Source organism: Rhincodon typus, chromosome 43, assembly GCF_021869965.1.
Source record: "Rhincodon typus isolate 14 chromosome 43, sRhiTyp1.1, whole genome shotgun sequence".
Lineage (NCBI taxonomy): Eukaryota > Metazoa > Chordata > Chondrichthyes > Orectolobiformes > Rhincodontidae > Rhincodon > Rhincodon typus.
In genome coordinates this window covers 4690149-4703381 of record NC_063374.1, presented here as the reverse complement: position 1 = coordinate 4703381, position 13233 = coordinate 4690149, and the positions used below count along the sequence as shown (strand labels likewise).

At 42.0% G+C, this 13233-nt stretch overlaps 1 protein-coding gene and 1 pseudogene across 1 annotated transcript in view; one reads left to right on the top strand and one right to left on the bottom strand.

Moving 5' to 3' along the window:
- Positions 1–4534, top strand: part of LOC109918894 (WD repeat-containing protein 26-like) — a 36686-nt gene extending 32152 nt beyond the window's left edge. Inside the window, exon 10 of the mRNA XM_048619614.1 lies at positions 4408–4534. Coding sequence (XP_048475571.1) covers positions 4408–4534 — 127 coding nt within the window. The remainder of the gene's footprint in view (positions 1–4407) is intronic.
- A 6849-nt stretch (positions 4535–11383) lies between these two features.
- LOC125487653 overlaps positions 11384–13233 on the bottom strand; it is a 7193-nt pseudogene continuing 5343 nt past the window's right edge.

Here is a 13233-nt window from a genome sequence, read left to right as displayed (position 1 = left end):
TAGCTTGGGCCCATGCGGGTACCCATGGCTACCCCCTTTGTCTGTAGGAAGTGGGAGGAATTGAAAGAGAAGTTGTTGAGTGTGAGGACGAGTTCGGCTAAGCGGATGAGGGTATCAGTGGAGGGGGACTGGCCGGGCCTGCGGGACAGGAAGATTTCACAAGTTTCAAAATCTCCTCTCCCCCTACTGCATGCCAAAACCAGTCCAGCTCGTCCCTGCCTCCCTAAACTGTCCTTCCTCCCACCTATCCCCTCCTCCCACCTCAAGCCGCACCTCCATCTCCTACCGACCAACCTCATCCCGCCCCCTTGACCTGTCCGTCCTCCCTGGACTGACCTATCCCCTTCCTAACTCCCTACCTACACTCACCTTAACTGGCTCCATCCCCGCCTCTTCGACCTGTTTGTTTCCTCTCCACCTATCCTCTCCTCTATTCCTCTTCTATCCGCCTCCCACTCTCTCCCTATTTATTTCAGAACTCCCTTCCCCTCCCCCTTTTCTGATGAAGGGTCTGGGCCCGAAACGTCAGCCTTTCTGCTCCTATGATGCTGCTTGGCCTGCTTTGTTCATCCAGTCCTGCACATTGTAGCCAATTGTTTTTATTTTGTGCACAGCCGCTATCAATACCAAACCAAAAAAAATGCTTCATTTGTCATTGTCAAAGTTGGTAATAGCCCTTGATCTGCAGAGTGAACAAAAAAAGTACCCATTTGCTTGTGACTCTCAGATGGTTTTCTTTCCAATTTATTTATTCTTTCATGAGACATAGGTGTTGCTGTTTGTCCAGCATGAACTGCCTTCTTGAACAGCTTCATGTTGCTGTACATAGACCAACAATGCTGTTCCAAAGGAGATTACTAATATTGACTCAGTAACAACAATACATTTCCAAATAAGTTTGAGTAGCTTGGAGGTGATTTTTACTGGGGTTAGTGCTACCATGTCTGATGTCCTTGGCCTTGAAGATGAGTTTTCTAAGTCTGGAAAGTTGTGTCCAAGAATAGTTGGAAAAAAATGTGGCAGTGCATCTTGTACATGGGACACATTATTGTCTCTACAAGTTGGTTGTGGAGAGAGTGGATATGGTGCCAATCAAGGGGCTGCTTTGGCCTAGACAGACTCAAGATTGTTTTCAGTGTTGTTGGATCTGCACCATCATTGACACACTTCTGACTTGAGAATTGGAAGATGGCTGCAGGCTTCGGAGTGTCAGGAGTTTCTACATCAAATCACAGAGTCGTCTTGCTTTGTTCCTTTGTCTGTCTGTCTGTCAGTCTGTGGTCCCAGGTGATATCTAAAACCAGGTCATCTTTCTTGTGAGCTTGTTATTCTAAACTGGACATTGCTGATTAAAAACTGTTGGCTCCTACTCCATGATTTATAAGTCTGATGAATGCAGTGAAATTTCACCATTTACAGACACCACATGAACATAGTGGCTACAACAGTAGGTCGAAGTAGGAATACTGCAGTGAGTAACTTCCCTCCTGACTCCCCAGAGCCAGTCCACCAACTACAAAACACAAGTTCAGGAGTGTGATGGAGTACTCCCCACTTGCTACAGGGGTGCATCTCCAACAACACTCAAGAAGCCTGACACCTGCTCGTTTGCCACTACATTCACAAGCATCCACTCCCTCCACTACCGATGCTCAGTACACACTGCTGCGAACATCTACAATATGCACTGCAGCAATTCACCAAAGATCCTCAGACAACACCTTCCAAACCCAAGACCAATTCCATCTAGAAGGACAAGGGCCTTAAATATATGAGAACATCCGCTTCACGTTTATCTCCAGGCCACTCATCATTCTGACTTGGAAATATATCACCATTCCTTTACTCTCACTGCGTCAAAATCCTGGAATTCATTCCCTAGGGGCATTGTGGGTCAACCCACAGCAGGTGGACTGCAGCAGTTCTGGAAGGCAGCTCACCACCACCTTCTCAATGGCCACTAGGCATAGACAATAATGAATGTTGACCAGTCAGCGATACCCACATACCACAAATGTATGAATGAAAGCAATGGACAGAATCAACAAACTGCATATGATGGGGATTGTAAAATAAACAAGAAACTCAGGTAATATCCAGCAGGTCCATCAGTTTCTAAAATTGTGGTATCAATACAGAGTTACATCATAAAGAACGTGACTCAAAAGATTAAACTGTCATCTCTGTTTAAATGCTGACCATGCTGCTCTGCATTTAGACCACAAGCAGCTGTTCAGGCTGTCCATTTACTGAAGTCTGGTTCACACTGGCTCACTCACCCTCCAGAATCTGTTACTCTTTGAGCAGGCAAATTTACCAGGTCAACTTCTTTACCTGAGGCTCAAGTCGCATGTGTCATTCCAGGTGTTTAGAAATTCTATAGTGAATATTAATAGGGCAGAGTCTGTATTAAATATATTGTTTCAACAACTGTGGTTTTCTAACTTAGAGAAGGCAGAAAACAATTTAAAAACTTGCAGTCGAATTCTGCATTACATTTTGTGCTGAAATCTCCCCAACAGACACCTCATGCATAATTCCTGTCCACATCCTTAAGTGATGGAGGCTCACTTCCCAGCTGGGTTATTGGGAACTAAAACAGAGCACGAACCTTCATTACTTTTCCCCAAACCCAGGAATACTCAGTATAATTGTCCGTGTTTCACTGCAGCCAGACTGAGCCCAGTGGCTTGTTCCTTCCTATCCATGCAAGTCCCCATTGAGAGATCCTGCAGAAAAGCAGCACTGTTGGGCTGGGCCCCTGAGTCTCCTGACCCTGTGGCTGGGTCTCTGATCTGTCAATGGGAGATGACCCTCATACAGCTTGAGCTGGGAAATGGTCAAAAGGATTTCAACTGGAACATGGCTGCTTAAAGGAGCAGGACAGGAAAGCAGGTAAAATTGTTCATATAAGGATGTTGGATAAATTGAAATCTTCACACTGTCACTCTCAGACTGGTTCTGTATTCCTGCAGCAAATTCAGGTTTTGTTTTCCATTTGGACTGAGCCAATTCATCTGCAGTCTGAAACAGATTAGAACTCAAATCAATGAAGAATTGAACAGTGGTGAAAATAAAGGCAGAGTGGATTAGCATTTCAATAACAGTGACAGAATATTCACCATGAAAATGATTGAATCACATTTATATCCTACTAATTACGATAACAAACAACAAAAGCACTCACTTGATATGTTCCATAGTCCTGCAGGTCAAGTCTATGAATGGGTTTGATCCCAGGTTCAGATAAGTCAGTGACTTGTTTGTGCTGAGGGCAGAAGCAAGATCCTTGGCACAAGAATCTGTGAGATCGTTCTTGTCAAGACAGGGAATCATTAAGAGAAATAAAGGGGAATTAAAGTAAATGTCCAGGGTTTATCACTTACATTGTTGCTGATACTAATAATAATGCTCTGGCAAACTTCCAGTTATTCTGAATACATTCTCACATAACCTGCTGCTTACCCAAGTTTCTGTATTTTACAGTCCTGGTTACTCAGAGCTGCAGACAATAGTTTCACTCTAAAATCTCCAAGTTTATTATCATTGAGGTTCAGCTCCATTAGTGACTGGTTTGCACTCAGAGCGGAAGCAAGATGCTTGATGCAAGAATTTGGGATTGCCATTGTCATCCAGCCTGGGTGTGGGGAGACAAAAAATAACTGGAATCAGGGTGGATCCTCAGCATTTTAAACAATAGTGAGATACTTACAAGAAACTAAACTTCCATTTATTAATAAGGCAAAGTACTACTGATGCTGTAAATCTGAAAGGTATATCCTGTGAACAGTTAGGAGGTCAAGGAGAGAAGCAGAGTTAACAATATGGCACCTGGTAAAACTGACGTGAACCACTCCACTGGTTGGAACTGTACCTACCTCAAAAGTTGGGCAGGAGGAGGCTCGAGTGATGGTGTCCTTCTTACAATATCTTCTTTCATCTTTGGTCACATGCAACTGTTAGTTTAACATTGTTTGCTGCACACCTCTGGTCAGAATATGCCAGAACATTGATCTTTTTGTGCCACTACAACTGCTCACCTGCTGAACATTGTCTACCAGAATTTCCTTTCATTTCCTCCTCCTCATTCTTCCTGATGTCTGAATATTCTTGAATGGGCAGTTCCCAGACTTGCTCACCCCATATCAATGACTTTGTAATTACAGTCATATGGTTCCTGTTGAATATTTGGGTCCCTTAAAAATTGAATTTTCCTCATTTACAGTGGAACACAAGATTTTTATTTAACAGCTATTCCAGCAGAATGTAACTTCCAAAACTTTTACCAAATGAGAACAGAGGGAAGAATTACAAAATATAGTAAGATCACAATGCCCATTGAACTAGAGGCACTAAGTTATCTGATGAAAAATGCACCTACTTGGTTTCAAAAATATTTATTCTTAGACAGAATGATAAACCTTTAGATGAAGGTGGGCAAGAGGGCGATAATCATCGGGAGTGGTTGACACATGGCCAATGGATAAAAGCGTTCAGACAATTGACTGATACAGTGCAAGTTCCTGTCTTGTGAAATATGATCTGACAATAACTGCCAGATGTGGAGGTGCCGGTGTTGGACTGGAGTGGACAAGGTCAGAAATCATATGACACCAGGTTATAATCCAACTGGTTTATTTGAAAACACAAGCTAGCCTCACTCCTCCTTCAGGTGTTATAAATTGCCAAACTCAGAGAGGAGGGCTTAGAGGGAGAATTCTCTCAAGAGGGCAGTTCTCATCACATAGTCAATACCCAGACAGCAGTCTTCATCAAGCAGTTCTCACCAGGCAAAAGAGGGGGAAAACCAAAGGAAGATTTCCTTACCACCTTGGCGAGATAGCAAAAGGCTGCCCACACTATTTAAGGAGACAGAAACATTCATGCCAACAGCATGTTTGCCCACTGGTATCATCTCTAATCATCACAATTGTAGATTAATTTTATCAAACTCAGTAATGTATCAGATCTAAACTCCTACTTCTTAACAAACTCAATAAACTAACAGAAAATTATTTACAAATCATCAACTGCCAGTACTGGGTAAGTGTAATCACAAACCCTGAAAAATCAATATACCCATGTGCATAATAGTTAATTCATCAATCTTATTGCAAATGCTCCATCCATTCAAATATACCATCACGGAATCCCTACAGTGTGGGAGCAGGCCATTCGGCCCATTGAGCTAAACATTGAAGAGCATCTCACCCAAACTCACCCACCTACCCTATCCCTGTCACTCTGCATTTCCCAAGGCTAATCCACCTAACCTGCACATCTTTAGACTGCGGGAGGAAACCATAGCACTCGGAGGAAACCCACACAGACATAAGGAGAATGTGCAAACTCCATTCAGACAGTGGCCCGGGGGTGGAATCAAACTAGGGTCCCTGCCACGAGTAGGTAGCAGTGCTAACCAATGAGCCACCATGCCGCTTTAGTGCTTGAAGACTTATCTTTCTAATATTTCTTGCACTATTTCTTTTGTACTCCTTTTATTTTGGGCTGCTAGCTATTATTTTCTATGCATCTGCTTTTCGATTCCCTCATTTCCATTTTGTTTCCCTTATTCTTGTCTCCCCTCCCAGATTTCCATCATTCTCTATTCTAGCTTAAACCTTTACCTTTATCATGTCCCAGATACCTCCGTCACATCACCATCCTTGGGTATATCCTGGTCCAGCAGCAGGAAAGACCTAGCACAACAGGAGGCACAATGGTGTCCTATCACCGGGAGACAGATGTTCTGCAAGTTTTCACAAGTGACTCTGGAGCCAATGAAATTTCCTGGCATCAGATCAAACATGGGCAAGGGAACCTCCTGTTGATTATCACATACTGCCTCATGCCCCACACACCTCCTGGTCAGCTCCCTCAAATTATTCAAAATAATTGTAGATGATTGACTTATAATTTCACTTCTGGAACTTGTTTCTTAAACTCTGACTTAGATTAAGGCAGGGTCCATGATATGCGAGGCTAATTCTGTCTAGCTTGTACGTCAAAGAGAGAAACATTACAGGAATCAGAGTAAATACAGATAGTCTTTTAATAAACAAAGTCAGTACTGATAGTAATATTAACATGCAGCATTTATTAACACCATGACTCACATTGATGATAATAAAATGTCTGATGTCCAATTATTATCAGCAGGATATCACACATATCACACTAACCCCAGCCTCTGTATTTTACAGTCTATTCCTCAGATTCACAGACAGCAGTTTCACTCCTGAATATCCTAGTTTACTACCCAAGTCCAGATTCAGTGACTTCTTTGTACTGAGAGCAGAGGTGAGATCCTTGCCACAAGAATATGAGAGAGCATTATTATCCAACCTGGAGATCAGCATGACAGCAAAACAATGGAATTCTGCATAAATATGGCAGGAGTGAGTTTTTTTGATATATTCACGTGATGTGGACATCACTGGCTCTGTCAGCATTTATTGCCCAATTCTAATTGCTGAAAAAGTTTATGATCAACAACCATCTTTAACCTCTGCAGTCCATGGAGGCTGTGTACACCCACAGTGCCGTTGAAAAGAGAGCTCTAGAATTTTGACCCAGTAAAAGTGAAGGAATGGTGATACAATTGCAAGTCAGAATAATGTGCGGTTTGGAGTAGTATTTGATAGATCTGTTGCCCTGTTCCTTCTAGGTTGCAGAGATCGCACGTAGGGAAACTGTTGTCTTAGGAACTTGGGAGAGTTGCTACAGTGCATCTTTTAGATGCCACACATTGCTCCCACTGTCCATCGGTGGCAGAGGGAAGGGATGCTTAAGATCTTAGATGGAATGCTAATCAAGTGGGATGCATCACCCTGGAATGTGTCAACTTTCTTAGGTGTTGTTGAAACTGCACTCATCCTGGGCAAGTGGGAAGCATTACATGATATTTATGACTTGTGCCTTCGAGGTGGGAGACACACTTTGCAGAGTCAGGAGGTGAGTTACTCGCTGAAAAATTCACAACGTGTGACCTGTTCTTGTAGCCACAGTATTTATATGGCAAGTCCACTTTAGTCCCTATGCAATGATAACCCCCAGAATGTTGATAACGGGGAATTCAGTGATGATAATGTCATTGTATATAAGGGATGATAGATTATCACTTAATGAAGAAGGCTATTGCCTGGCAGTCACGTGGGCACCAAGTTACTTGCTGTTGGTCAGCTCAAGCCTGGATACTGTCGAGGTGTTGCTGCATTTAGACATGGACTGTTTTAGTATCTGAGGAGTCACAAATACCACTGAATATTGATTAATCGGTGAACATCTTCACTTCTGGCCTTACAGTGGAGGGAAGGTCACTGATGAAGCATCTGAAGATGATTCGGCTGAGGACACTACTGAGGAACTCCTGCACTGATGTTCTGGGTTGGGATGATTAACCACCACAACCAACGTCCTTTTTGCCAGGTATGACTCCCATAAATGGAGAGAGTTTCCTCGATTCTCATTTAATCCTGTTAGGACTCCCTGTTTGAATGCAGCCTTGGTTTCAAGGGCAGTCACCATTAAGCTCCCTGAGGGGAGCTCTTTTGTCCATATTTGGACCAAGGCACTAATGGGGTCCAGAGCTAAATGGATTTGATGAAATGCAAACCATGCATCAGTGAGCACGTTATTATCAATCTCAACAACACAGGTTCCCATAACCACCACCAATGTTGTTTTGCCTATTATGTATTCCGACCTACACCCACAGTATAACATCAGTACAATTACTGCAATATTAATGATCAATATCAGAATAAAATCAGTTATTATAAACAATTTCTGAGTCTGGTACTTATTCAACTGTCTGTATTTCAGAGTTTGGATTCCTCAGAGTTGCAGTCAGTAGTTTCACGCCCAAATCTCCAAGATTGTTGTAACTCAGTCTAAGCCCAAGAGAGTCAGAAACATATTAAAATTGGCTGTGTTTTCCCTATGAAGGTGAGAAACAGGAGCGGTTTATATTTTGGGTCAGAAAACACCACTGGTAAACTGACTGAAGCTATGATTTCCACATGCAGAAGGGGTTAATTGGTACTATGGCTGTAACTAAAACAAAAAAACCCCAAAAAAATCACAAAAATAAAATCTATTAAAAGAAATACTAAACTATGATTATTACATGCAGTTTTGGTCTCCGCAATTAAGGAATGAGATACTTGCTTTCAAGATGGTACAACAAAGGTTCAAGTAAACTGATTCCTGAAATGACCGGGTTGTCCCATGCTAAGCATCTGAGTAAATTGGTCTGATGTCTCGAGTTTAGAAAATGACAGTCAATTTCATTGAAACATACAAAAAAAATCTGAAGAGGTTCAATAGGCTCAATACTGAATTGTTTCCGGTGGTCACGGAATTTAAAGCCCAGTGCGTGTACATCAGGATAAGGCAGTAATCATCTAGGACTGAGATGAGGAGAAATTACTTGCCTGAAAGGGTTGCAAACCTTCAGTGTTTTCAATCCAGAGGGGTAGCTGCTGGAAAACCTGTCCCCATACAGGTTTTGCAAAAAGGATATCTTATTCTATCCTGTTAGGAAGTTGAAATATCCCTGGTTCTTAAGGAAAGAGTTGTTGCTCATTTTATTGCCTGTTAAACAGGTGGATACTTATTGCAAGTGCAGCTGTTGTTAAATTTTAAGGGAATTTCCATGGTGGCCTACACCTGGCAAATCCTCATACGTAGAGGAATTACGGAAAATGCACATGTAGGTCACTGACAGTTTTATTGGAGACTGTCCACTTCAGGAAAGAACACATCAACAGCACAGATTCCTGGAGTTGCTCCTAGTTATCCAGTGTGTGTCTGTGTTCTGAATATAAACGCACAGCAGGGGGAATGGAGCTTTGAAGCAACAGATGGTTTTCCAAATTCACGAACAGCACTGGGACCGCATTAAAAGAATGAGACCAGAGGAAATCTTTTTCCGTAATTACTAGCATGTAAATTATTTCATTCTCCATGCTGGAAACTATTTGATTAATAATGATGACATATACTGGACCAAATGTTTCTTGTAGGTTAATAAGATTAAATAGGCCTGCTTTTAAAGTTATTTTTACCTGCTCTGGTGTTTCGGATATTTTGCATATGTATATTATTTGCATTCTCCTTGTAAAGAGATAACACTGGTAATATTATATAAACAATCTCTTTGAATCACCATAAAATGCCAACATACCAGTTTGTACATTATGCTTGTTCTCCAGCTTTAACTTTTACACAATTTATTTTATAAAGTTTTCTTTCTGACTGCCTCCCTTTTCTTGAGCTGGAAGGTACTTCTTCCTTTTATCACGCAGTACTGAGGGTAAAAAGGGGATGTGAGATAACTTTGGCAGATAAGGATAATCCAAAGAGATTCTACAAGTACATTAAGAGCAAAAAAAGAGTAGCTAGGGAGAGAATAGGGCCCCGTTAATATCAACAAGGCCGTCTACATTTAAAGTTTCAGCGAAGATTTGTAGCATGGATTGTGGGGAGGTTGTTGACTTGCTCGCCAAACTGGCTTGTTTTCGTTGTTGTCTATGTGTGGAACCACAGGACATGGGAAAGATACTATACAAATATTTAGCATCAGTTTTCACTATGGTGAAAGAAATGGAGGCTAGGGAACTCAGGGAATTAAATATTGACTTCTTCAAAACAATTCACATTCCAGAAGAGGAAGTGCTGGAGGTCTTAAAATACATAAAGGTGAATAAATCTCTGGGACTTGAGCAAGTGTATCCCAGAAATTTGTGGGAAGTTAGGAAAAAATTTTCTTGTTGCATAACCTCTAGGGGGACAGGTTTTCCAGCAGCAGCAGCTCCTTGCTGAGGCACTTGTATCATCTACAGACATGGGTGAAGTGCTGGAGGACTGGAGGGTGGCTAATGTTGTGCCTTTATTTCAGAAAGGCTGTAAGGAAAAGCCTGGGAAACATAAACCTGTAAGTTTGACATCAGCGGTGAGCAAGTTGTTACAGGGGATTCTGACAGACAGGATTTATACACATTTGGAGAGACAAGGACACTTTAGGGATAGTCAGCGTGGCTTTATGCATGGGAAATCATGTTTCACAAACTTGATTGAGTTTTTTGAGTATGTAGCCAAAAAGATTGATGAGGGCACAGTGGCATTGTCTGCACGGATGTTAGTAAAGCCTTTGACAAGGTTCTGCATGGTAGACTAATTAGTGAAGTTAGGCCACATGGGATTCAGGGAGAGCTCATCAATTGGATACAAAATTAGCTTGACGGTGGGAGACAGAAGGTGGTGGTGGAAGATTGCTTATCAAACTTGAGGCCTGTGAACAGCAGTTTTCTGCAGGGATTGGTGTGAGGTCCACCTTTGTTAGTCATTTACAAAAACGATTTGGATTAGAATTTAGGAGGCACAGTCAGTAAGCTTGCCAATGACACTAAAATTGGTGTTATAGTCGATAGTGAAGAAGGTTATCTAAGATTACAAATTGGGCCAATGGGCTGATGAGTGGCAGATGGAATTTAATTTGGATCAATGGGAGGTATTGCATTTTGGTAAAACAAACAAGGGCAAGACGTATACAGTTAATGGTAGGGCCCTGGGTAGTATTGTCAGACAGACCTAGGGGTTCATATATGTAGCTTTTTGAGAGGTATATCATAGGTAGACAGGGTGGTTAAGAAGGTACAAAAACAGAAGTTGCTGGAAAAGCTCAGCAGGTCTGGCAGCATCAACAAAGAGAAATCAGAGTTAACGTTTAAGGTCCAGTGGCCCTTCCTCAGAACGTTAATTCTGATTTCTCCTCACACAAGCTGCCAGACCTCATGTTGAGGTTGTACAAGACATTGGTGAGGCTACTTTTGGAGTACTGTGTACAGTTCTGGTCACCCTGCTGTATGAAGGATATTACTGAATTGGAGAGGGTGCAGAAAAGGTTTACCAGGATGTTGCCAGGACTGGAGGGTTTGAGTTATGAAGAAAGGCTGGGACATTTTCTTCACTCGAACATAGGAGGTTGAGGGGTGACATTATAGAGGTTTATAAAATCATGAGGAGCACAGATAAGATGAACAGAAAAGGCCTTTCCCTAGGGTGGTTGATTTCAAAGCTAGGGGGCATATTTTCTGGGTGAGAGGAAAAAGATTTAAAAGGGACAATTTTTTCACAGAGGATGGTTCAAATGTGGAATGAACTATCAGATGTAGTAGTAGATGCAGGTGCAGTTACAACATTTAAAAGACATTTGGATAGGTACATAAATAGGAACGGTTTGAAGGGTTATGGGCCAAACATAGGCAAATGGGGTTAGTTTAGTTTGGGAAACTTGGACCGAAGGGTCCGTTTCTGTGTTGTGTGACTCTGCGACTTTATCATAAAAAAAAAGAACTACAAAATCAAATGATTACCTCAGCTACTGGCATTTTTGCATAATGAATACGAGCCACTGCATTCCTTCATACTGAATGAAGCTAAACTCTAGATCAATGAGTTTGATTGTATCACAGTTCAACAACATAAGACAGGACTCTACAGTCAATCGCAAATCTTTAAACGCAAGTGTCTCCACAGATCCCACCGTGATCGAAGCCAATGCTTTATTTTGAGACTCATACAGGCAGTAAAATGTGTTCAGAAGGTTCCTTTTATCAGTTGTACACACTGCAATTCTAAACAGTTGTTCAGAGCTTTCTTTCACCCAGTCAATCACTCGGCAAGTTGTTTGATGAAGGATGTGACCCAGGAACTTCTCCAGGGGCCAAGCTGTGAAGAGGAGAAACCAGCAACAAAACAGAAATATTTCAAATTAACCATCATACTTGCTGTGGGTCTCACTCCGAAGTTTCCCCAATGTCCCCAGGATCAGGAGACAGGAAGTGTGCGAGTGCAGCTTCAAACTCTTGAATGGCGAGATGTGGGAATGTATAAACCACACTCTGGACAGAATCATCTCTCTCCAAAAGTTCCATTATGAATCCAGACAGGAACTGTGAGGACTGCAGATTATGATGAATCAAAACTTCATTTCTAAACACAATCTTCTTCTCAGAGACTCCTGTGAAGCTTATCTCACCAAGCTTCTGTAGCAGATCCCGTGGGTTTTCAATCACTGGGCCACAGTTTTTCAGAATGTTTTAAGTATAGTAGGAATAGAATTGGGTGATGGTCCTGGAAGACTGTCGCTGTTTCCTGTCATTTTGTGTGAAGAAGGGACCCAGTGACAGATCGAGGATCCAGCAGTACAGATGGATATAGCACATGGTGTGCAGGATCTCGTTTTCTCCCACGTGTTTATAAACAGCTTCTGCCACATCTGATCTTCAAAAAGCTTGTTGGAATATTCCTTCTGTGCATCACCAAGAAACCCCAGGTTCTCAGCCTTTTCCAATAAATGTAACAAAGTGGGGCAGCTGGTCACTCGCACCAAATATCTTGGGAACAGCTTGTGCTGGATTAAACCATAAACAATGTCAGACATTTCACTCCAGCATTCGGAATCTGTGCACACAAACTGAGGTTCTGTACTTCACCGACTGTCAGAAAACCAATAGCGTCCTTGAATTCACCCAAACTGTCAAATATAAACAGCAATCTCTATGGATTCTTCCAGAACCTTCCCAAAGTAAGCATCCTGATCCAGTATCAGATTCCTCAGGTTTATTCTACAGTTAATAGTAGTCAAATCCTAGAAATTAAAACTGAAAAACTTTAAATCTTTCCCCTCTCACCTTAAACCTATGGACTCTAGATTTGGACTCCCTCACCCCAGGGAAAAGACTTTGGTTATTTACCCTATCCATGCCCTCATGATTTTGTAAACCTCTGTCAAGGTCACTCTTCAGCCTTCAACACTTCAGAGAAAATAGTCCCAGTCTATTCAGCCTCTCCCTATAGCTCAAACCCTCCTACCCTGGCAACATCCTTTTAAATCTTTTCTGAACTCTTTCAAATTTCATAATATCCTTCCTACAGCAGGGAGACCAGAGTTGCACACAGTATTCCAAACGTGGCCTAACCCGTACAGTGCAACATGGTCTCCAAACTCCGATGTTCAATGAACTGACCAATGAAGGCAAGCATACCAAATGCCTTCTTCACTATCCTGTCTACGTGGGACTTCCCTTTGAAGGGGCTATGAACCTGCACTCCAAGGTGTCTGTTCAGCAACACTCCTCAGCACCATTAAGTGTATACGCCCTGCTCTGATAGACCTTCCCAAAATGCAGCACTTCACATTTATCTCAATTAAACTCCATCTGCCAC